Here is a 25,990-nt window from a genome sequence, read left to right as displayed (position 1 = left end):
CGGATGCAGTTGGAGGCCTCCAAGGTACGTGAGCTTCCTGTTTCCCCGGGAGTCGGAGGGCCACCGCTTCTAATGGTAAGTAATATATTGAATGTTTGTAAATGTCTCTTTTTACAGGTTTTTTCATTGGATGTGTTTTTTGATTTTTTGGGGGAGGCACATTGACTGATAATATATTAATCTGTACCACTTTAGGGTACAGATTAATACATTATTATGACAATATTTGGGGGGCATTTGTGGCTTGGTATTGCTGTTGGTTTTTTTAATTTCAGTTTCTTATGTGGATGTCATTGTTTGTTTGTTTTCCTGCTTAATGGTAATAAAATGTTTGCGATTGGTGTTCGTTTTCAGTTAATGTTGTAATATGTTAGCTAATGCGTTTTATGGTTATTTCAGATATTGTTTGAATTTATTTCTTTGTATTTTAATGTTTACATTAATTCATGAATGTTGTAGTAATTAATTGGTTTGATTGGTTAGTGTTACTATTAATTTTGAGTTGGTTTAGTAATTATGTGGTTGGATTGGTTACTTTATAAAATAATTCGGAGTTGTTTTAGGAATTAATTGTTTTGATTGGTTAATGGTTTAATTAATTCATTGTTGATGTTGTTATTGCTTGTATTCATTGGATTAGCTGGCTACTGTTTTTATTTAGTGAAGTGTTTTTTTGGAGTTTAGTTATGTTTTATTATTGTGTGTCTTGTGTATTAGTGTATTGTAATTAGGGTGCCCATTGAGTGCTATAGAGGCTTATCATTCCCATATTATTATTATATGGATATGATCTACCACTATACTGCTCAATGGGTACAGGGTGGGTATAGTCAGTCAGGGGTGGGTGCTTAGGACTCCCGGGTTTGTATCGGGTCAGGGTGGGTTAACCCCTTAATGACTATAGCGGTTGGTAACCGCTAAGGTGATTAAGGGGTTAGGGGCTATTAGAATGTCTTTATTATGTATTAGTGCTTTCTTGCTACAGAGGACAGAGGGACCTGCTGTTGTGGTAAGTATAACTGTATTTATTTACTTTATTTATGTATGCTAATGCAGTGTTTAATAATGGGCAAATAATCTATTATCCATATATGGATCATAGTTATTTGGCCCATTACTGTACTGTATGGGTTTGGGCGGAGGGGGGGGGGGCGTGTATTGACGTTTATTAAAATGTTTTTAAATATACATTTATTTCATAGTGTAGATGTGCATGGGGTCTCCGGAGCTGAACCGCGTTGGTTTCAGGTTCTGGGACCCCCTGCTTCCCAAGATACAGGCCCCTTTATGGGGTGCCGGTATCCCTCTGCATTGAAATTTCCCGCGTCACATGACCGGGACATTTCCTTGCATAGGAGATACCGGCACCCCATAAAGGTGCCTGTATCTCCGGACGCAGGGGGTCCCTGGACCTGAAATCAACGCGGTTCAGCTCCGGAGACCCCCTGCACATCTTCACTATGAAAGAAATTTATATTAAGATATAAATAATTTTCGGGCGACATTTCCGCTGTGTAAGCCGGCTCTCTCAGAGCCGCTCTCTCTGCACCAGAAATGAATCGCCGGTTTAGACCTTTTCAGAGGCTCAATGCTCTCGCTGGCAGCAACTCGCCCGTTTTGGAAATTTTGCTATCACAGGTAATCGAGTCTTTCTGAATACCGTGATAGCAACCCCCCAAAAACGGCATTTTAAATGCCCTGGTGATAATTTTTATCAACCTTCTCTGAATGAGGCCGTTAATTGGTAAAACAAATATTTATTGTAAGCATCATAAAAGAAACTTCAAAAATAAATGTCCAAAGTTTTTAGAAATGATTATAATCTCTTCTACTGGTCATCTCCTTTTTATTATAGCAATATATGAAACTGCCATCAGTATATCTTTTGAAGCAAATAATAGGACAGTGATGTTCTCCTGTATTTATGCATGGCTTGTCTTTATTGTTTGGCATCAATTTATTTAGGCAATTCAATTCCTAGCTTTTCATTATAGCATTTTTATTATTGTCATTATTATAGTTTATTACTAGCCACAAAGAACCAATTTAATGGTTAAGGCAAACAGTTTGGAAGTGGTCTTCTAATGTAAAGTGCCAAGCAGAACAAAATAATATTTTTCTCATTTCCAACCCAGTAATATGTTGACTAAAACAATTAGCAGCCATACTGGTCACTCGTTTTATGTGAATTACTGTTTGTATAGGAAAATTAAAATAAAATATGTAATATATGGTAGCTGAAGAAGAAAACTGAGAAGTTTGAATAGTTACCGGTATATACTGTCCACTTTTAGGTGGTCAAGTAAATGGTATCTTACTATCTATATATACCAGGATAATTAGACTGTTTCATTACTTGAATGAGAAACTTTTAGCACTTTTTAGTACAATTAAAATGTAATGATGATACCATGCAGCAGTTAAAGGACGTGGTAAGGATTCCAAATTACCTTTAGAACCTGGAGAGGCGAACTGAGATTAAGGACTAAAATAATGACATTAGCTACAGTATTGACTGGGTAGCACTGAAGCACACTAGAAATTGGTCCATGAATTGATTATGAGCAAACAATATATTGCTGTTTCAAAAAAACATATAATATGCAGTCCTTAAAAAATAGGGGATTTTGGCCCATATTACTAAGTGGTGCGACAGCACAAGGCACCTCTAGAGCCAGATGACACCTTGTAGCCAATCCCACTGAATGGCCCTTAAGGTTTCTTTTGAATACAAATATATATTTCGGGGATAATACCGTGTAGTAAATATGGCCCAGTCCTGTTTATACTTTGTCAAAAGTTATGTTTCCACTAGATCCTGCTTAGCACTGTTTTATAAATGATGGTGTTTTCTTTTTTTGCAATTGGGTGGTTTTATTTATTTGTCTTAAAGCTTGGAATGTTTGAAAATGAAAAGGGTCAACAACAGAATTTACAGTATAAACAACAGGGCCCCCGCACTGGTAAAAAATAATTAAATAATGAGAATGTGTAATAAAAAAAAGTTTTACTGAAGATCACATATACCGAACAAAAATACTAATAACACATATATATGTATACGTATAAAAAAGTGAACGGATGTAAATATCATAAGTCAGAAAATTGGAGGCAGCCCACACCCACTTTCAGACACTAAAAATAGGTGCAAATGGTATTATATGTACTGTAAGGCAAGCTCTTATATTGCACAGATTATACAAAAGTAAACTGGACACATCCATCTATGATAAAGGTCTGGTGCATCTGAAAGGGTTTGCTCTGAATGAGAGGATGTCAGGACCTTAGCTAAATAGCTCCAAATATAGAAACAATCATAAAGGATTATTTGAGTGAGGAGAAATCCATTATTTACTGTACATAGTGATTTTGTGGAGATGTACGGGATCCTTATTTATTCCCCTGGCACCTATATATCTCAAATTATTTAAACATATAGTGGTGCTGCCTGACATTTTTTGTTTTAACAACAGGATGTAGCTTTTGGTGAAAATGGGTATGCACACCTCTGCTTGTTCTTGAATGTGAAATGCTTGCACAAATACTGTAGCTGTGCAAGTTCCTGTTTAAAAAGTACTTGGAAAGTGACACACTTGATATGCTCATTTTCATGCGTAGGTAAAGAATTTGAATTACTGTGGTTAAAACAGTGATGTTTTAAAGACTGGAACCTGTGTAAAATGTAGAAGAACTTTTCTGTGTTTTGGTCTTTACTTTTTGTTATATTATATAGAATTTGACTGCAGATAAAAGCCCTTTGGCCCAGCTAGTCTTCCCATGAATCCTTCTGGTTCTCTAGGTCTAGGACATTGTCACTATGTCATGAGGACTGACATAGTTCATCAGTAATTGTTGACTTAAATTTATTTCAGCTATAAAAGTATTAGATTTCCAATACTGTAATATTGTAGTCTCTCATCAAAATACAGTAGCAGATGTATTGTTCAATCAAGTAACTGGGCTCTGTTTCTGAGCTGATCACAGAATCATTACAATGTCTTTTTTTCTTGTCTTTCTAGAGTCTCAGTGTACATTGTGTGGTGAACCCGAAGGTGAGTGTGCCGATTTTTTCTTCATCATTTAAATCTGCGATAGACTTAAGACACAACCGGTGTAAACTGCTTATATGTTTGTTTTTTGACAGTAAATTGAACGTGCTGTTTGAATTGATGGTATCAACAAAATAACACATTTGCTGATGCAGTGCTTGAACTAGCAATTGAATTAAAGTGAGTAGGCACAGTACATGCTTTAGGCTCTAGTCTGTCTTTAAAGCAATACTACAAAATAAACAAATTGCAACCCATCAATGACCTTGTAGCCTGGGGTTTGCTGAGCTTGGTCTGGTTATTCTTTCTGTGATAAGTCATGAATGTGAAAGGTGTTCTTTTAAAACAATAGCTGTGGTATATGTTGAGGAGAAGTTCCCTTCGAAAGCTATTTCAGTGAAATAAAGAGAGGTTGCCTGCCTTAAAGCTACTTTTGTTTTCTCGCTACTTGGTGCGGATGTGAAAATGTTTACTTTATTGTAGTAACATGGAAATGATTTATCGTACGTCTGACAAATGTTCAATGTCGCATTGAAAATATCACCATGTGATTACATTTGAAAATTTAATTTACCTACTGTCTTCATTCAGATACTGTATGTGATTGAATTGCTGACATTTTGGTAACCGTTTATATCAACATAAAGTGTTTGAAATATTAATACAGTGCTTTGTTTTAATAATCTTAAAGGGCGTAGCCAGGATTACAGATTTGACATAGTAAGTAATTGGAAAGATCCCTGTTAATGAAAGCAGTGTTGATGTTCACAGCAATATGAGGAGGTTCACTATTTTACCTCGATAATCTATTTTTCAGTTCACTGGGATTACTGCAGGGTTTACTTGTTGTGGTACGCGTTTAATTAACCAAATAAATATTGGCCATAAACTCAGCAGTTTACAGGCATTTCAATACAATTAAATATAATAATAAAAGCAGAGATGAACACCAAATGATAAAAGTAATCGTTGTGATCAGTGGTTGAAATATGATGGTTCTTCAGGGTATGATTCTAGCAACAATTCTGTGGACACTTTGCAAATGAAGTAATGAGGCAGGCAGCGCAAAGTATAATGCAGGAAATCCGGAGTGGAGTACTGTCAAGCTATTTGCAGATACAGTACGTTGAAAATTTCCAAAGGCCTGGTGTCAGTATTATCTACATTTGCATGGTCACAATAATGTAACAATATAAAAAATAATCTTAAAAAGTACATTTGTTGGGACATTAGCTGCTTTTTGGGAAAATATTTTTAGACCTGTGCCATTGTTATTTAATTATAAACTGCCCCTAGCATTATACATTTTTTCTGAACTCGAAGGTCCTTTCTAACGTCATCTACTATATAACGATGTCATGTATTGGTCCAGTGAACCTAAAAACAAAACCGTACAAGTGGATATACTGAGTTAGTAAAGCACATTGTCCCCATCAACTTTGTATATGGAAATACTGTTTAATCTAAAAATAAGCAATGGGACATTTTCAACTATTTCATATATTTAAATATTTCTCTCAAACATCATCAAGGTTGTCACAAGAAATTAACCAACCAAAGAGGGGAGCTGTGATAAGTCCAGTCAAATAATGTTCAGCTTTCAAGGGATTCCCAACTGCAGTCTTCAAGTTTTCTCGACTGGCCAGGTTTCATTGATATCTCTACTTCAGCACAGGTGGCTCAATCAGTGGTTCATTCATTTTGATTGAGCCACCTGTGCTGAAGCGGGGAATCCTTAAAACCTGACCTTTTGTGGGTACTTGAGGTCTGGAGTTGGGAATCCCTGTGATAGACCATAACATACAATGGTCCTTATTCTATAAACTATGATAGTGCTAATCGGGTGCTACCGCATGGAAAGCTGTGCTGTCCTCATTAGGGCTCTGTGTGATTCATTGCACTTTATAGAATAAGGGCCTTTTAATATGACTCTCCATTGCTACTGGTATTGAAACATTAATTTGCAAATCCTGTATGATTACATAAATATATATATTTTTTAATAAATAATGACAGTAAAATAGTATGCAACCTACCAGTTGACTCTCCAGATGGTGTGCTAAAGAATGACAAGAAAAAAACAAAACATTGTTTGAGTTTTTGAAAGTAAGTATGTTCCCATGTATTATAATTTCCCTAAGTAATCATTTTAAAAGGCACGTGAGACAGTCCTGTGTCGCCAAACTAGAAAGCAAAAGACTTTGTCATATGAGAGAGTAGCAATTCCAGTTGATTCTGTAATGTTCTAAAATCTGTGTGTATATATATTTTTATATTTATATTTTTACACCTAGCTTTTACTGTATTACAACAAATGTACAGTATACATGGGACATGGTACCTGGGCTTAGGGAAAACGCATAACACATTTTTAAATGGTTCTGCGGTTCTTAAAAGGTAATGAACCACTGATTTAGGCAGTTTCAATGTCAATTCACCACAGTAAGGAAGGGGAAGAAAAGTACATATTTGAGAGCACTTGCTCACTCCCCTCTCCCGTGCCCCTTCCCTCTGTCCTCACTGCCTCTTTCCTGTGATAATTTCAATATTGAACACATTGCTACTGGCTTTATCATTTTTGGGTGATAACATGTATCTTTGGATACTCTTCGGACCTTACAGCTTTTCTACCAGTGTCGGAAACATATTTTCCCTCTCCCTAGGTTGCCGATTTCCTCCTCCAGTGGGGGTGCAGCCCTCCCCTGCTGCCCTTGTTGAATAACATTCTGCTTGTGCAAATCAAGCCCTCCCCAGACATACAACTGCTGCAGACATGCATTTAATTTCCTAAGCACAGTCTTTTGCGAGATTTCAAATTAAACCCACCTATTCTTTTAGCTATAATTCCTTTAGTATACCCAGAGGAAGGGCAGTGCAGGAGCCATGTTCATCAGAGGTTTCCTGTCCTGCATGCTGCTCTACTCAACGTATCTTATACTGCAGTTCATTACCTAACCTCTTTTATTGTCTCACTTATGTACACATTTGATACACTTTTGCTGCTTTAAAATGGAAATCTATTAAAAAGACCATTCCATTCAATAGTCTAATTGTAATGCTTATGAAGCAAGGAGTGTCCGGAGCTGAACCACGTTAATTTCAGCTTCATGGACTGCCTGCTTCCTTAGATACATACCTCAGGATTCTTTCTAGTTGTTAAATCTCCCGCTGCACATGGGCCAATAGGAAGCAGCTAAAGACATTGTTGCTAGCGATTGGCCCACGTGCCGCAGGAGATTTAAACCTCAATTGTTTTCCCCAGCAGGTACGAGGAAGACCTTAGGAAGTAAGTATTTTGGTATCCAGGGATTCCCGGAGCGGTTCAGCTCCAGAGACCCCCTGCTTCCCACCTATTTAAAAAACAAACCACACCTTTAAATGTGTTTACATTAGAAAAGAGGCGTCTAGGAGGGGAGATGATAACTATATACAAATATATTCGGGGACAATACAAGGAGCTTTCAAAAGAACTATTCATCCAGTGGCATAGCTATAACCCGGGCAGCCTGGGAAAGTTAAGGTAATTAATTTCTGTATTTGATAAGAAACAGATACGAGGAAGCTTTTAGTACTTTTCATGGCACCTGGTTTGAACAGTTAATGATCTCTACATTAACAATTATGTAAGGACTTGGTGGATTCTACTATGCTGTACAGTATACTGTAGTTCATTGTTCAGATAATGTGCTTGCAGCAGATTTAAAAACTGCATCAATACTCCATTGGAACAATCCGCTTTCTAGCCTTAAAAAAAAACAATGTCTGAATAATAGGAAATAATTCAGTGGCCGGAACTACAAGAGCTTTTGAAGAAAATATATTAGACCTACATCATAAGGATACTAATGTGGAACAAAATAGAATCCGCAGCAGCAAATTTGTAAGATTAACATGCAATATTCTGACTATAAATATAATTCTTGTATTTAAATTCTGTTTCATTGGCAACAATGTGAACAAGTCATAATAGCATTAAAATGTTGGAGAACTTTTAATGTATTTACCACACGGGACATTGCCTGTATCCTACTATATTATGACAAAATTATGTAACTAAAAACCTAATTTAAGTGAAATTTTAGAAAGAGATAAAGATGTGCAGGCTTTAATGTAGCATGACATAAGTAACAAAAAACAGTTAATAATGATGAAATATCGGATTTCAGTAAATTTGGATGTGTGTTGATGTTGTGTTTGGCTTTAGCTGTTTTAGTCCCTTATCAACTGCGCTCTGGTAAAAAATGATAAAACAATGTAAGTATATATATTGTGCTTACTATTCTAACACTCCTTGCACGGCTCTTAAGGAGTTTACATCAACTGACGATGTACATGGCTTTGCTGAGTCTCTTATACCATGGTTGGGTGCTGGATCTGCGCAGGCTGGGCGTAGATTTGCTGATGAAATAATGAAGGACGCCAGGACATTTTATAGTACAAACTAGAGCTTTATTGACAGCTGTCCTCACACATTGACATTATCCACAATAGACATACTTCTGGTATCTTTGCAGCGTTTGTAATATTATATCTTCCCTAAGTAGTACACTCTTAAATGCTCTAGGGAGGTACTTAATCTTGTTGCTGTTACTGTTATCTTAAGTGGCCATCTACTGCATAGCGTACATAACTCTCGTATCAATTGGGCCCCATCTTAGGTTACCCTATCTATCCTGAACTGTGGGATCAGTATCCCGGTGCGAGATACTGCGTGCCTCTATTAGGCACTCTGTCTCAGAGGGAACAAGGTGCCTCTGATTAGGTCCCTGGACTACTATTGTGATAACCCATATAGGACATAGGCTTCTTCTTTTATATCCTGTAGACTTCTGCACTATCATGGATACAGATGATAACTTGATGGGACACTTTCCCTAACTATAAAACAACAAACAGAGACAGGGCAGTATCACTAATCTGAACTATAAACTTATATGTACACAGGAACATGTGTCCATTATTAACAGTGAAGCTCCTCCAACTATCTCTTCCAGGAACTGAACTTCTAGCACCTTCGGGCTAACTATATATACCACCATGTTGATGGGGGTATATAAGCTGATCTACCTACAGCTTGTAAGGGAGTTTCAATGCTCATGTGTGCGGATGACACAATCTTATATGCACACAGTCCTAGCCTCTCTGACCTTGGACACGTACTTCAATCTTATTTTTCAAGACTTGAAAACTGGATTTGCCAAAGCAAACTGTTTTTAAACACTGACAAGACTGTAACAATGGGATTTGGGACCAAGGCTACATTTCTAAAGCTACCAATGATGGAGCTACAGATCAGAACCAACTCTAATACCATCCTAGCCCCTGTCACTAGTTTTACATATCTGGGCATATGGTTTGACTCCCATTTAACATTTGGTTTGCACATTGATAAACTGACATCTAAAACCTATGCCAAACTAGGTATACTTTATAGGAACAAATCCTCCCTAAGCCATCTGGTCAGAAAGCGCATCGCACAGCAGATGTTAATGCGAATTATAGACTATGACTTAGTAAACAAGACACCCTCTACAACTCAAAATGCCGCATTGTCCACCAATGTAACTACAACACACATCCCTGAGAAATGCTCAAAGAACAAGATTAGCTATCACTTGAGTCTAGGCGCAAAGTACATTTTTGCTGTCTTACCTTCAAATACTTTCTGGACAAGCTACCAACCTATCTGAACAAGCTTCTCACCGCTATCACATGTAGCACTTATCACCTGAGATCTGACTCGAAAAGACTGTTCACGACCCCAAGATTCAACGTAGAATCTGGCCGCTCCTCCTTCTCTTACTGTGCACCCCACAACTGGAACAATCTACCTGAGACTCTCAAAGCTGCCACCAGTCTAAAGTCTTTCAAAACTAAAGCTGTCTCACATTTTAATGCATGTATGTCTTTATTTATATAGCACCATTAATGTATAGTACATAGCACTTCACAGCAGTAATATACGTGACAAGCATATAAATAACAAATAATATAAATAACACATAAAGGGGAGAAGTGCTTCAGACATAAAAGTTAAATTTAGGAAAATGAGTCTCTGCTCCGAAGAGCTTACAATCTAATTTGTTGTTTGGAAGAACGTACAGAGACAGTAGGAGGGTGTTCTGGTAAGTGTGTATGCAAGGGGCCAAGGTTAATGTATGAGGTGTATAGTATCAGTCATGGAGCTACTCATATACTTCCTTAAGCAGGTTTGTTTTGTGGTGGGTCTTAAATGTGGATAGAGAGGTGCTCGTCGGATATTTAGGGGAAGGGCATTCCATTATGTTGTCTTTCCTCTAGGGGTCCAAGTAGCTTGACTTGGTTTTGTTTATTGAACAGGCCTGTTGCAACCACAGAGTGAACTGTGAATACTGAAATGTGATTTATACATATCCAATCCACAAACTCTGAAGCACTGGTCATTTGGGGTTCATCCCCCTACTCTCTTTAAAAATAATTGTAACACGGTTTCCCTCCCTCCCCCCCGATCTCACATAGGGAGCAGTGCTGGGGAGATAGGCGTATTACCAGGTGTGTGGTGCTATACCTGTAGGCAGCAGGAGTACTGAGTTGTCTGCTAGTTGGTAATGAGACAGGAACAGGACAGGCAGGCTTGGAAAGTTTCCTGTATTCTGGGGGAAACAGGGCTACAGTTATGTACTGGTGGAACACCACTTTTGCATATAAATAGCACTAAGGGCCATAAAAAATTACCCCACAATGCAGCGGGGGTGGAGGGGGCGGTCGCAGGGGGTCCCTGCGGGCCGGAGCTGGAAGTTGGACACAAGCTTGGGCTCAAGTTCCTCGCTGCTGCTGCTTTTGCTTCTCTCTGCTTTCTGGTTGCTGTGGGGGTGGGGACTTCACTGCATACAGACAATCCCTCCTCCCCTTTCAAGTTTTCCTGCCCCAGTCTGTAACAGCTCACAGGGAGACCAGAATATGCCTGCCCCTCGGGTAAAAGAGTGTGTGACCTTTGTGATTGAGTGTGTGACTGTTGTCATTGAGTGTGTGTACTGTGATTGAGTGTGTGGGTGCGGGGGTTTAATGTGTGTCTGGGGGGGATGAATTGAGTGTATCTGGAGGGGGGAATTGAGTGAGTGTGTGTCTATTCAGGGGGGAACTGATTGTGTGTTTGTGGGAATTACGTATGTGTGTGTGTGTGGGGGGGGGGGAATTGAGTGAGAGAGGGAGACAGTAAGAAGAGGGTGTGGGGATGAGAAGGGTGAGAATGAGAGGTGGTCGTGTATGGATGAGAGAGGGGGCTTATTAACAACAGATGCCTGTGGAATATTTGCACAAGGCAAACAAGGCACGCAAAAACACAATATTACTCTGATAATCTTCATCCGAATTCATCAAATCCAGCTAACTTCTAGAAGGTTATCAACAATATATTCCAGCCTTCTAGCCACCAACAACCATGTAATATTATTAATGAGGATATTGCCCTGGCAAATCCAACTGACATTGCAAATGCATTCAATGAATACTTTGTGGGGTGTGCTACTAATTTATTAGCAAAACGCAACCCTAACTACATACATGAACCTCATTCTGGGAGTACCTCTATAGCCCCACCTGCTCACAACACTGTCCACAGTTTTCAATTTGTCCCAGTATCTAAAGAGATGATTACGCAAGCGCTCCTCAAATTAAACCTAAGCAGCCAATGTGGGCCTGACCTACTGCAATCTAATTTCCTACGACTTTGTGCCCCAGCTATTGCCAAACCAATGGCTTCCATAGTCAACTCTATCTTGTCTTCAAGCCATATCGCTAAGACCTGGAAACTGCCAGAGTTGTCCCAATCTTCAAAAGTGGGGACAAAAACACTGTCTCAAATTACAGTCCAATCTCTCTTCTCCCAATACTATGCAAAGTCATGGAAAAATGTGTTCACTCCCAATTAAGCGATTATTATACCAAGACAAATTTCCCTGGCCAATTCCAACCTGGCTTTCGCCCCAAACACTCCACAGTAACTACCCTCCTAATAGTTTGCAATGAGATCCAGTGTGGAATGGAACTGGGATAACTTACTGGTCCAATATTCCTAGATTTTGCAAAGGCTTTTGATACTGTTGATCATGTTATCTTGCTAAACAAACTCCAGTGTTCTGGAATAAGGAAGCATGCTTTAAACTGGTGTCATTCCTACCTTTCAGGTAGATCCCAACATGTGTCTGTCTCGGGCACTAACGCCAACCACTTGAATATCACCTACAGTCTCCCGCAAGGCTCTGTTCTTGGGCCCCTACTCTTCTCAGTGTTCAGTGTATCATGATCTTCCTACAGCTTGTAAGGAAGCCTCAATACACATGTATGCGGATGACACAATCCTATATGCACACAGCACTAACCTCTCTGACCTTGGACACGTACTTCAATCTGACTTTTTGAGACTTGAAAATTGGATTTCCCTAAACAAACTGTTTTTAAACACTGACAAGACTGTAATAATGGTAATTGGGACCAAGGCTAATTTTTTTAAAGCTTCCAATGAAGGAGCTACAGATCAGAACCAACTCTATTACTATCCTAGCCCCTGTTATCAGTTTCAAATATTTGGGCATATGGTTTGACTCATGTAGAGGGAGAAAGGGGGTGGACGGTATTAAAGGGGTTGCACCCATATGGCCATCCCCTGACCTCACCAGAGAGACAAGGGGTTAACTGGACTGCGGTCCAGGGATGAGGTTTGCACCTTGTTGTACCTTGAAAATGTATGTTCCCCTGTTCCCATGTTTCATTATAAGCATGTATATTAATGTTTTAAAGTGCATTTCTGTATCTCCAGTTCTGGAGGTCGCAGAGAGTTCATATTTGGCCAATATGTGGAGTCAATGTAGGCATTAAAAACTGGCAAAGGTCGACCCACTGAGCCCACCAGAATGGAACTTATTAATATATGTAGATATTAAAGTGTATATGTATTTTATTTTGGATCTGTTCTGAAAATGCAGACGCCATTTGCTAGGCTAATAGGTCATGAAGGGCAGACGGCTGAGTAGCCTAAGCACGGTGATCAAAAGTTAACTGCCTTGATTGTTACCCAATGTCTAGGGATTAAGTATTAATCAATCAACAAAACTCTGCCAGTCTAATTGTTACCTGAGGGCATGAGTTAGTCTGTTAGTCTGTGTCTCCACATTAGAGAGTGGATACAGATAATTGTTCACCAATAGGCTGTGTTCAATGTTAAGAATAGGGTTGCACAGGTATATAAACTGTGTCAACCCTACCGTTTTTAGTTGTGCTTCTGATACCATCTTGAATGTCACTGGATTGCTGGGGTTGTGCTTCTGATTCCACCTGGAATGTCACTGGATTGATGGAGAATTGCTATTGGATACTTCTCCATTCCCCAACCCTAAGTAAGTGTTATCTTCTTGCCTGTTAATTGTACTATATTGCTGTGTTCACCTTATTTAAGGAATGAATTATATTTTATTATATCTAAGCCTCGTTCAGTTCAACCCAGATATTTGGTGTTCATTATATCTTGTCATAAGCTACCGTGACAACTCCCATTTAACATTTGGGTTGCACATTGATACTCTGACTTCCAAAAGCAAGGTGTACTATATACAGTAAGAACAAATCCTCTTAAGGCTGCTGGTCAGAAAGCACATCGCACAGCAGATGCTGATGCCAATTATAGACTATGGGGACATAGTATATGGTACGGCCCACCAAACTCACCTCAGCAAACTTGATACCCTCTACAACTCAATATACAGATTTGTCCTCCAATGTAATTACAACACATATCACTGTGAAATGCTCAAAAATCTAGAATGGTCATCACTTGAGTCTAGGCGCAAAGTTAATCTCTCCTGTCTTACCTTCAAATACATTCTGGGCAAGCTATCCGCCTATCTGAACAAGCTCCTCACCCTTACCACATGCAGCACTTATCCTCTGAGATCTGACTCCAAAGACTGTTCATGGTCCCATGGTTCAGTAAAGTATCCGGCCGCTCCTCCTTCTCTTACTGTGCACCCCACAACTGGAACAGTCTACCGGAGACTCTCACTCCAGTCTAAGTTCTTTCAAACTAAAGCTGTCTCCCATATCTTTAACTGTGCATACAATGGCCTGTATATAACGTACTGTATAACCCTTTGCACTCATTGTAACTATGCATTTTAACCATGTATTTGTTATTATAACTCTGTGGCTATGACATACTTGAAAACGAGAGGTAACTCTTAAAGTATTACTTCCTGGTAAAACATTTTATAGATAAATAAATATAATAAAGATAATGGCTCAATATGTATGTGTTATTTTATTTTAAAGAAGAGATATTATTAGGTTACCTACTGTCCAGTACTGTAATAACATGAATAATTACATATTGTGACAGTTCTTACTACAATCACTAAGCATGTACTGAAGATGCATCTCTTTGTGTTAGAGGGCACAAAGACAAACAATCAATTATTCACCGATTAATTAAATGGGATAAAAACTCAAAGACCCTCTGCAAAAGCGAATAGCTCCATGACATGGACACCCACTGCAATTGCTGAACATTAGAAAAATGAAATGACGATCCACATACAAGTATTCAGCATTTCACTTATAATTTATAGAAAACATCATACTTTTGCTAAACCTTTTACACTGTACAGCAGGCCTGCACAACTCCAGTCCTCGAGGGCCGCAAACAGGCCTGGTTTTCAGGATTTCCCTACTTCAGCACAGCTGGTTCAATTAGTGGCTCAGTCATACTGAGCCGCTAATTGAGCCAGCTGTGCTGAAGTAGGGATATCCTGAAAACCTGGCCTGTTTGCGGCCCTCGAGGACTGGAGTTGTGCAGGCCTGCTGTACAGCTTCAGCAACAGGAGCTTAATCAGTGACTCAGTCGAGCCACTGATTGAGCCCCCTGTGCTGAAGGTGGGATATCCAGAAAACCTGACCTGTTGGGGGGTCTTGAGGAGTGGAGTTGAGCAGCCCTGCTGTAGCGCACTGACTGTTGGAAATATTATATATCATGCAGTGTGCTACACTAATACTGTTATTCATTTAGGTCATAGAAAGATGTAAACACTATCGGCAATAGCACTTTGGAAGGATACATGTTTTATAAGTACAATGGCACACTTTTGTCTCCTTGTGGGTGAGAGGAAGTTGGTCTACCATGTTTATCTATTTTGCTTTGGCAGCAGAAACTATGAGAGAAATCTTCCAATATTAGAAGAAAAAGAAACATGACACAGAACAGACTTTACAATTGCCTTTGGGGTAAATATTAGTAATTAGATTGAATACATTTAGCTTTCTATGTCATCTTGAAAAAATAGCATTATACTCCTCTGCTTCCTGTTAAAACGTCTCTAATGATGAGGTAATGTGATAGAATGCTTTGGTCTTTTCCATGTTGTTGTTTAGAATTGCTATTCATTGACTGCTTCAATTCTGTCACAAAGGTGGATGCATTGTGCTACATCTTTGAGTATATTTAGCAAGCTTGGGATGTCTGCACCATGCAGCATGTTAAAGATTTCCTATTCCCCCTGTTAGACCTTGTATTAAATGTTACAGTGTAGTTCAGAGCTGTAATAGCCATTTTTGTCTTGGAGATAAGCAGATTCAGTTTATGATGTGATAACTTTTAGAGGACAAATAGATGAAATTGTAGTGTGTAGAGATTCAAAAACGTAATTGCTTTCTTGTTTAAGTGTACCCTACTGGGTACCTTGAAGAAGTAAACTTGAAGAAGAAATTTATGAGGTTTCATGCTATGTATGCTAAAATGTCAGATACTGTCTGAAGGAGAGCAACAAAAAGGTATCACAACTTCCATCAAATCATCAAATTTAAGAAACATCTTAAAGCAGAAATACTACATCCCCCCCCCCACTTTTTCCTTTTTATTTTTTAATTATTTGTATATGTTAAGCTTGTGGCAATATATAATTCTACATTCTTGCCTAAGCTTGCAATCATTTGGTGCTCCTGTTATAAATGTGTAAAAATCCTGATTGTGTGCCTTACATAATGGCTGCTTTAGTAAGTGTAACTCAGCAGCTAAAATGTATCCTTATATTTCTAAGGTAACATTATCTATTGTTACAGTTTACAGCACAAACTGCTTGGAATATTGACAACACATGATCACAAACAGGAAACTGTTGCAAAGATCTTGCACTGCTGGGGAGGTGGCCGAAAACCTGCTATAGAAATGAAAAAATGCTTTGAAACGAATTTTTAAAAAAAGTTGTGTGTGCTGAGCACGCGCATTGTAAGTGAAACTTCTTTGTGGTTTGTCACAGAAATTGTATTTGCGATGGTGGTTTTTAATTCAATGAAAGAGATTTGAGAGTATAATTTATTTTTGTGTTGAAGTTTCCATAGTATCACTTAGAATACATGATATAATTGACTTATGATAACTAAAGTAAGATAAATATATTTTGGATTTTCAAGTATGTAAATGCCGTTACTCTTCAAAGTCTTTAATTCAATGTAAATTATACAAAACAAAATACAATTTTAGTGACAAAATGCAAAGAAGTTTGACTTACAATGCGCGTACTCGGCACACCCCCCCACCTTTTTTTTATTTTTTAGAATCATTACAGTTACTGTATTATATTCATCTATATACAGTTCATGTGGTATATGTTTACACACCTTGCATGTTTTCCACTTCTGCTTTTTTTATAATAAATGATACATATCTAAAAAAATTGCTATTTGCACTTCTATATTTATACTCACTCGGATTTCTTCTAGTGGTGGGTGTGCGTTCCCTTCTGCGCATCTGCCGATTCCCACAATCCCTTCTGCCCATGTACCGAGTCCCATGGCCGCTTCTGCGCATGCGCCGTGTCCTGCGGCTACTTCTGCGCATGCTCCGAGTCCCGTGGCCACTTATGTGCATGCGCCGAGTCCCGCGGCCACATCTATGCATGAACGCCCATCTCCAGCCCATGACGTCACTTCCATTATGGACTTTCGTTACCAGCCAATAAATTTTTCCCATCAAAACTCCGTAAGTGCCAGCAAAGATGTTTGTCTTCAAAATGGCATTGAGTTGAATTTTTTTTTTTAAATGCCGTAAGTATTATCTAATACTACAGAACGAATTCAATGTGTTTTAAAGCAGCTAATTTGGACTGCGATCAATAAGCATATGCCATTCAAATCAATATATAATAATGAATATCTTTAATTTGTTACAAATCTGTTTCGTTGTTTTACACCACCTCTGACAGGGCAGCTTTTTTGTGCCATTAATTAAAGGAAAAGGTGATGGAGCGAGACATAGCTACATCTCTTTATCATATGTACTGTATCTCTTCTACCTTAAACCCTACTATCGACCTATTTGCAAACTGATGAATGTAGTACACAATCAAATTATCTTCATACATAAAGGATAAGAGGTACATGAATGTAACATGTAGCTCACCACAAACAAAGTGCGGACGCGGTGCTGAGGTAGGGAATGGAGTAGCGCCAATCCACAGCCACGTGGGCGCGCCTAGAATGTAGATTGGTCGTGCAAGCCAGGTAAGGAGTACAAATGGGAGAGTAGTAGAAGGTACTTGGCGGTTCAGGGTTGGAGAGTAGCGGATCGTCGGGGTATGAGCCAAGGTCAGGATCGGAGACTGGAGAATGGTCGTGCGGTCCCGGATCGGGAGTAGAGAGGTACGGAGTCCAAGGTACGTAGCAGGGTCAGGCAGTGGCAGAACAACAGGCAAGACAAGGCAAGGCAGGATACAGGAACAGAATATAGCAAGGCACGGCGTCACACAAGACTATGCTCAGCAATGGGTGTCAGAAGCAAGAGGGTATATATAGGGAGATCCTCCAATGAAGAGCTAGGGCGGAACCAGGAAGTGGAATCCCATAGGCTGCTGGTGCGTGCAGGTGTGCCCTATGATGCAGCCTGATTGGGAACGGAGGCGGGATCAAGCAGCGCCGACCCACACGCATCACCGAGGTCAGTGGGCGGAGACTGGTGCGCACGTCACTCCCATGCCGGTCTTGTCCGTCACCAGGGCGGGGGGCGGAGACTGGGGCGTGTGTCAGCGGGGAGGCTGGATGAGTGCACACGTCGCGCGTCGGAGTGGGGGGAGGAGTCAGAACTCACTGGTGGGCAGTCAGGTCGCGCAAGATCCGCGCACGCGTGAGTAACAGGGCCATGAGACTGCACATCATGGGTGTCCATCGCGGAGGGGTCTTTGAGGTGAGTAGACGTCTCCGGCCGCCAGGATGTTGATTCCTCAAAATGAATTAATAATATTTATTTTCTTATACCAGTACAGCATTGACAATACACACCCGTACTTTAATTTAATTTAATTTTGAAATTAAAATCTAATTTTGGTGCCAGAGGCACAGGGAGATGGGGGGGGGGGGAGTGGCCCAGGTCATAGGGAACTGATACTGGGATTTGAACCAGACTCCTTTGCTTCAAAGTCAGTGTCAGTAGATGAAGGATTGTAAAGCTCAAGTTCAATTACAGATGTACCCAGACTTCTGTTGCCTTGATGCATCATGGAAAATCAACTGCAGCATTCCTTAGCATTGGGGATTAACACTGCAATGGTTCTGATAGAGAAGAATGACTCGTCCATGGCTCTTACTTTCTCCAGAGACCCCACAGCATTTTGGTGCAGGTTCAGTCAAAGTACGTTTGGCCACAGATATACAGTAGCAGATGCTATTTCACAATAACTCGTTCCCACTAGTGCGAGTTTCAATGTGTTATCGCCCGATTTGCAAAGCATGCGTATGCTTAGGACTCAGAGGCTTATTCTATAAGATCCAAAGTGACCGGATGCCTTGTTGTACCAAAAGACTATTCACGGTCCCACGGTTTAACAAGGAATCTGATCGCTCTTCCTTCTGTTACGGTACACCTCGCAACTGGAACAACCTACCTGGGACTCTCAAAGACACCACCAGGCTAAATTCTTTCAAGACTTCAGCTGTCTCATATTTTAATCTTCTTTGTAATTGTTAGATATGCCCATAACATATATTATTTTTAGCTGTTCATTAAATGTCTTTGAAAATCATGTGTAACCTCTGTTCATTTAATGTAATGACCTGTGCCCAGGACATACTTGAAAACGAGAGGTAACTCTCAATGTATTACTTCCCGGTAAAACATTTTTTTATAAATAAATACAAATATAATAGTAGTGAACCCAAAACTCCCATTGACTCACCTGAGAATTTCTTGGCAATCAAAAAAAATATCCTTCTGCTTTTTTTTACATTTTTGTTCTCATCATTTTCCAGGACTATGTTACTAGAATGTAAGTATTGTCCACTGATCAAGATATTTATGTCATGACTAATAAATGCTAATTGTATACACTAGGTTTTAAATTTAAAGGAAAATATTCTAAATTGGTAGGTACACAAATAAAAAAGAATTTAAATTATTCTTTTAATGAAAACAGATATTGTATAACGATGCAAAAGATAGCTATTCCAATGGATTCAACTATTGTAAAAGATGTTTTGCAGCTTCATTATAAAATCTACATAGAGTCATATGAAGACAAATAGGCATACTGAAACAATTAAACAGCAATTAACACTAATTTATTAGTGAATGTTTTACTGAAGAATTGAACAGATTTTTCTTTATAAGCATGAGCTTTTTAAATGCATAGGAAGCAGGGGGTCTCCAGAACTGAACCACTTAATTTTTTCTGGGGACCCCCTGCTTCCCAAGTTACTTACCGGAGAAGGGGCCGTATTGGGGGAGACTGCTAATTTAAACCTGTAAATAGATCACCATTTGCAGGCAGACAGACAATAAATAATGTAAATGGGATTTTCACATTCACATGGGTGTTTCAGGAACGTGGATTGCATATACTACAGCACGCTGAAAAAATGATTTATTTATAGTAAAGATGCAAATGATTATAATGACTTCAAATTTTCAAGTAGACTTCATATTAATTTACATCATTTTTTTGAGTTTCTTCATTTTTAATTCACGAGCAAAAAGTTTTGGGCTATGGGACGCTCTAGTTATCCAATGACAGTGATGTGGATGCTAAAATAATTAGACATTATGGGCAGGCAAAATCTATAAAAGATTTATGTTTGTTCACCAATGCCCGTCAGAAATCAGTCCAAGGCAACGCCAGTCAGGATAGGGATTCCTCAAATTATTTTGCAGCTGTAGAATAATTTCAATCAGTAAGCAGGAATTAATTAATTGCTGGTGGTGTTTTGCAAAGTGTAAAAGAATGTGAAGGAATTGTATGTAAATTGTGCTAATGCCACACTCAATTTAAACACCGAAAGTGATCATCTATGTAAAAAAAGAATTTAAAACTCCTAACAGCAACCATTCAAAATGTCCTTGACCTCACAGCCGGTGATGTTGCTCCTCCCACCCCCAACAACATCCCACAAATAAAGCACACACACAAAGGTCTGGCGGAACAATGGCAGCGGCTTTAATTTATATACAGCAAAAGGGGAGGTGCTAACCCTGCCAGAGTGCTCCACCCACAGGTTAGGCCAATGACGCTTAAATCATAGGAAATGGGCTTCCACACCTGGGGAAAAAAAGCTATTTTAAATATGCACATAGGCTTATTACCCAGGTATCAATATGATCTCACAGGTATCTCTTTACATGGAAAATAAGTGCCTCTACGTGGAGATTTTTACTCAATGTGCCCTCCACTAATATATCTCACCCCCCCCCCCCCCCCGCACACCATGCATATGTCAGGCTCTAGACTTGTCAGGCTTGCAATATTTTGCCCTTTCCTGCATCATATAAGACTAATTTCGTATTTTTTTCTAGCACTGTGAGGCTTGGTGAAATATTTAGCGTAAGAAAATTTTGTGAACACAATTGGGAATGCTGGCTATGATATATATCATTTATATCACAGGTTCTATATATATATATATATATATATATACAAATATATATATACAAATGCACTCACCCGCATGCCCCAGGCAAGTGCATTTTGGCCGCTGTTGGGTGCTTACCTGCGGCGGGGTCCGGCGGTGGGGTGCGTCAATCTCTTTCTTCTCCCGAAAATTGTACTCTTTCCCCTGCAGCTCCCGAAAAAAAACGGCCGTGCGGCGTCAAATGATGCCACGTTTCCAAGGCAACGGGATGCACCATCACGGCATCTCGTTGCCATGGCAATGCGGCATCATTTGGCGCCACGTCACCATTTTTTCAGGACCTTCAGGGGAAAGAGTACAATTTGCAGGGGAGAAGACAGAGATCACAGCACCACGCCACCGAACCCCGGCGCAGGTAAGAGTCCTGAGTGGGGGGGGGGGAGTTTTATTTGGGGGGGTGAGTGGGTTTTTCCATAGTTTGTCGAGCCCAGTATAAAAGGTGACACATTGTGTGCTCATTTGCATGTCATTTCCCAGAATCCCTTGCTACAGTTGGAGCACTGTATGCGAGGTGATAATGGTTGAAAGGCAGGTTTGCAGACCTGTCTAAGACATGTGAATGTGCTCACAAATGATATTCTTTATTGGCTATATGCTAAGTTGGAGGTTTTCTGTCGTTTTTTTCACCCACCATAACTTAAAATGTATAGTAAATCTACCCAGCCTAGAAATATTTCAAAGCAAGTATAAACCAACCTCCACTGATGATACCCATGAAGGTTGAAACATGTTTGTTGTGAGTGGTTTGTACTTGCTTTGCTAGTCCCATGCTGTGTTTAAAAGCTGTGTGAACGGCGATACATCATCTTAAATGGGCTCCATGTGAATGGATATTCCAGGCAAAAGGTGACACATTGTGTGCTCATTTGCATGTTATTTCCCACAATCCCTTGCTGGCACTTTTTGAGAGGTGATAATGGTTGAAAGGCAGGTTTGCAGACCTGTCTAAGACATGTGAATGTGCTCACAAGTGATATCCTTTATTGGCTATATGCTAACGGTGGAGGTTTTCTGTTGCCTTTTTCACCCAACCATAACTTAAAATGTATGTGATATATATATATATATATATATATATATATATTCAAAAAAGAAAAATCAGCAGCACTAACCAGATTTAATCAATATTATATCAGGTTTAATTCATCTGCAAGCATCATGGGTTAAACACAAGAAAAATGGAGCAATGTTTCGGACCTCCCGGTCCTTTCTCAAGCCCCAAGACCGGGAGGTCCGAAACTTAGCTCCATTTTTCTTGTGTTTAACCCATGATGCTTGCAGATGAATAAACCTGATATAATATTGATTACATCTGGTGAGTGCTGCGGATATTTCTTTTGTGAATCTATTTTGTTGCAGCATGGTGATCCTGGTTGCACTGCTAGCACCCTGATCTACAAAGATAAGTTATTTGTCTTACCTTGCCCACATAGAGTGCCCTGAACATTTTGTGTTATGTATATATATATACATAATGTGCTCATTTGCATGTCATTTCCCAGAATCCCTTGCTGCAGTGGAAGTGCTGTGTGCTGGGTGATAATGGGGAAAGGCGGGGTTGCAGACCTGCCTAAGACATGCAGATGAGCATACAGTTGTATTTACATTTGCATATTTGCTTTGCTGTGGAGGGTTTTTGTCACTTTTTTTACTCACCATAACTTAACTCAGTATGATGGTTGGCCCATCCTTTAGCTTCTTTGCATACATGTACTGTTTGTTTTGTGTTTAATCTAAAATAATCTGCAATGCACTAAAGATTATGTAAAGATGCTCAGGGCTCTAACTGTTCTGCCTTATGGTACTTAAAAAAAAAAAAAAACAGTATACATGCATACCCCAAATTATAGCAATAATTGCATTAGCTTTAGGTAACACACATGAGTAATGCATCTTTAAAAGCATGCGTTAATTAACGAGAGTTAGTTTTGCCAGTGCGCATGTGCATTGTATTGGTTACCCCGTCTATGTGCAATGAAAATCCCTGTTACTAGTGCTGCTACTTTTGTTAACGGACGTCATTTTTGTATCTCATTAACTTTGAGGATACCAGTAAAACTGAAGAAAAATAAAGCCCATTCCCAATTTTGGAAACGATCATTATTAGCACAAAAGTGAGAGACTTCGGAGGATCTACACCAAATGTTATTTCAAGACTTCAGCTGTCTGACATTTTAATCTTGTCTGTAACTGTTACATACTGTACGCCCATAACATGTATTGTCCCTCACTGTCCATGAACTGTCTGTAAACATACAGTAACTTTTAATCACTGTCCGTTTAACGCTACTATGTATTGTTAACATAACTCTATGCCCAGGACATACTTGAAATGCTTTATTTCCCGGTAAAACATTGTATAAATAATACATAAATAGAACACGAGGATAGAAATCTGCTGTCGATCATGTTACATCTCCTCGGGATACTGTGTTTGTTTTATTTATTTTTCTAGAAACATTTGTTTCAAAAACAAAACATAAGTGATGTCATGTTAGAACTTTTTGTTGTTGTTGTTATTTTTACAATTGAACCATTGCAATGTTTCCTGACAAGGTGATATCATTCCTGGACACACCGAACTCTGTATTGTGATATGAAAGCTGTGAATGTTTGAGATCTAATTGACAGCATTGCTCACTGCCTTCTTATGCTAAAATAATTGCATTCAGACGGCTTTTTATGTATCATAGATGAGTGAAATCTACTTGAATATTTTCCCATGAACAGATTATTTAAATTCCTATTTGCTTTAGTGTTAGGTAGTGGATGTCAAGCCTGGCTTTGGAATGTAAAGCTCAGTCTTTCTCCTTTGGAATTGCAATTTATACAGGGGTGTATGACGTTTTCTATGACAATTGTAGGCAAAATTTCTGTTTCTTCTTAAAAATATTAATATGTACATTATGTTTGCGAAATATGCAATGACGAAGCGTTAAAGAAACATTCAATTTTTCTGGGCATTGTACAAAGTCATCAAATTATATTTTCTGTATTAAGCTATGAAAAACGATGAATCTATGATCTTATCCTGACTCTTATCTACTGTAGCCTTATTCGGAACACCAAAGAGCCTGAGTTATGCAAACAGTCAAATATCACAGCCCAGTAAGTATGACAGTTTACAGAGTTATCCTGGAGCAGGCAGATTGCTTATTTGGCGCTATTATGATGAATGAAAATTACTACAGTTCTCAGGAGGTCTGCAGAATGCTGGCAGCTGCTTGATCAAGTCTGACAACCTTATTAAAGATCTGGGGAGAACTGAAAAGTTCAACAGCTACAAAGCTTAAAGTTCCCAGGCTTAAGTAAAGCTTATATTTTACTGCTGCTGAAAAAGCAATAAGATCACAGAGATGGTGAGTGCATTAGAAAAAATGATTTAATATTTTTAATTCAGCCTCGTTTGATGCAACACATACAGTATAAAACAGACCCAGTTTTAATGTATTTTTCACACTTTATTACTAACACGACAAATAATTTTACTTAAATATATACTGTATTGGGCACATATTTCAATGTGAGCCTATTGAGAACAAGGACTCCATTTTTTTATATGAAATTCTTTTGACTGGTGAATGTTGATTGTTTTTGCTTGGCTTTCCTTGACTGGTGGATCCCTCAAGTGATCAATTGTAATCATACCAGCATGCCTCACTCTCTCTTGCACTCTTACACACAAAACACCAAGACACAATTGTGGGTGAAAATAGTCACAGCATTTTACTCATAATATTATACACAAATTAAGACGACTTTGGAAAGTTCTAGAGCAGCCCGAGCCATAGCTGCTCTGCGGACCAATCCAAATGACATAACAAACACTCACCAGTATTACCACTGTCGCTACCTCCTTAGAGGACAACACCAGACATGTACAATACCAGTACTTCTCCCAATCCACCATGTAGAAGTGGGGGAGAGCCTCCTTTCTCCCCCAAACTAATCTTCAGCGTGCTCCACTGCCAATATCCTTCCACTACTGTGACAAAATGTTTTAACAAGATGGCTAAACAGCCAGCATTCTATTTCTTTCTTTTTTACATTATATTTTTTCTTTTTTTTATTATTTTAAACATTCAAACATTGCCACTAATCCAATATCACACAGTATTACGTAAAAAGAAAGTAGAAGGCTTGCCATAGGTATTGTATCCCATTTCGCAAAAACAATATCCCTAAAATATTTAACTTCTTCATATTTCATGTACCCTTTTTGCTGTACCCTTCTCTGTCACGCTTCTTTATTTTTCAATAAATATGTTCTCTAGTATTAGATCAAGGGTGAGCAAACTGGGGGTGCACCCCCCGGGGGGGGGCACAAGAATTTCTTGGGGGGCGCCGCAGTTACAGAGGCCCCACACTCTTCCCCAAGGCATTTAAATTAAATGCCAGGGGAGGCGTGAGGCCTCTGCAACTCCCTTACCTACTCTCTGCCGGCTCTTCAGCCATGCGTCACCATAGCAACACACGTCAAATGACGCGGCGGGGTCACGTGATGTCACGGCACATGACCCGTGGCGTCATTTGATGCCGTGTCCTTGGAGAAGGGGGGCGCAAACTCTGTGGCTGCCTGGCAGGGGGGGGCGTAGCTCAGGAAGTTTGCGTACCCCTGTATTAGATAATACTTACTGCATTTTTGTTTTCATTCAACTCAATGCCATTTTTAATTGGTTTTAATATACTGAACATCATTTGAATTCTATTGCAGGCTTTAGCCCAGGTCCCAAGCAGTGTAAGATCTTTGCAACACTTTCCTGTTTGTGATCATTTGTTGCAATAAGAATACATTGTAGCTGCTGAGTTACGCTGACTGAAGGATTGATTGAAACTGAAAGGCGGCCATTACATGAACCCTGGGAAGCAGGATTTTTGCTGATCGATCGCAAGAGAACAAATTGATTGGCAGCTTAGGTAACTAGTTCTTAATAAAGGTAGTCAAAGTCTGCATATATGAAAACAAAAAATATAAATGTATATAATTTATGTGCTGCTTGCACTGTCCCTTTAAGCCTATGCTC

At 39.3% G+C, this 25,990-nt stretch overlaps 1 protein-coding gene across 8 annotated transcripts in view; it reads left to right on the top strand.

Moving 5' to 3' along the window:
- DLGAP2 (DLG associated protein 2) overlaps positions 1-25,990 on the top strand; it is a 1,048,830-nt gene that overhangs the window by 536,151 nt on the left and 486,689 nt on the right. For all 8 annotated transcript variants that reach the window (XM_075598227.1, XM_075598230.1, XM_075598229.1 and 5 more), the window contains one exon: positions 4,020-4,052. In XM_075598227.1, the coding sequence (XP_075454342.1) occupies positions 4,020-4,052 (33 nt within the window). The remainder of the gene's footprint in view (positions 1-4,019; positions 4,053-25,990) is intronic.

Source organism: Ascaphus truei, chromosome 4 (genome assembly GCF_040206685.1).
Source record: "Ascaphus truei isolate aAscTru1 chromosome 4, aAscTru1.hap1, whole genome shotgun sequence".
NCBI lineage: Eukaryota > Metazoa > Chordata > Amphibia > Anura > Ascaphidae > Ascaphus > Ascaphus truei.
The sequence above is the reverse complement of the archived record's forward strand: the minus strand, read 5'-3'. Positions and strand labels throughout refer to the sequence as shown.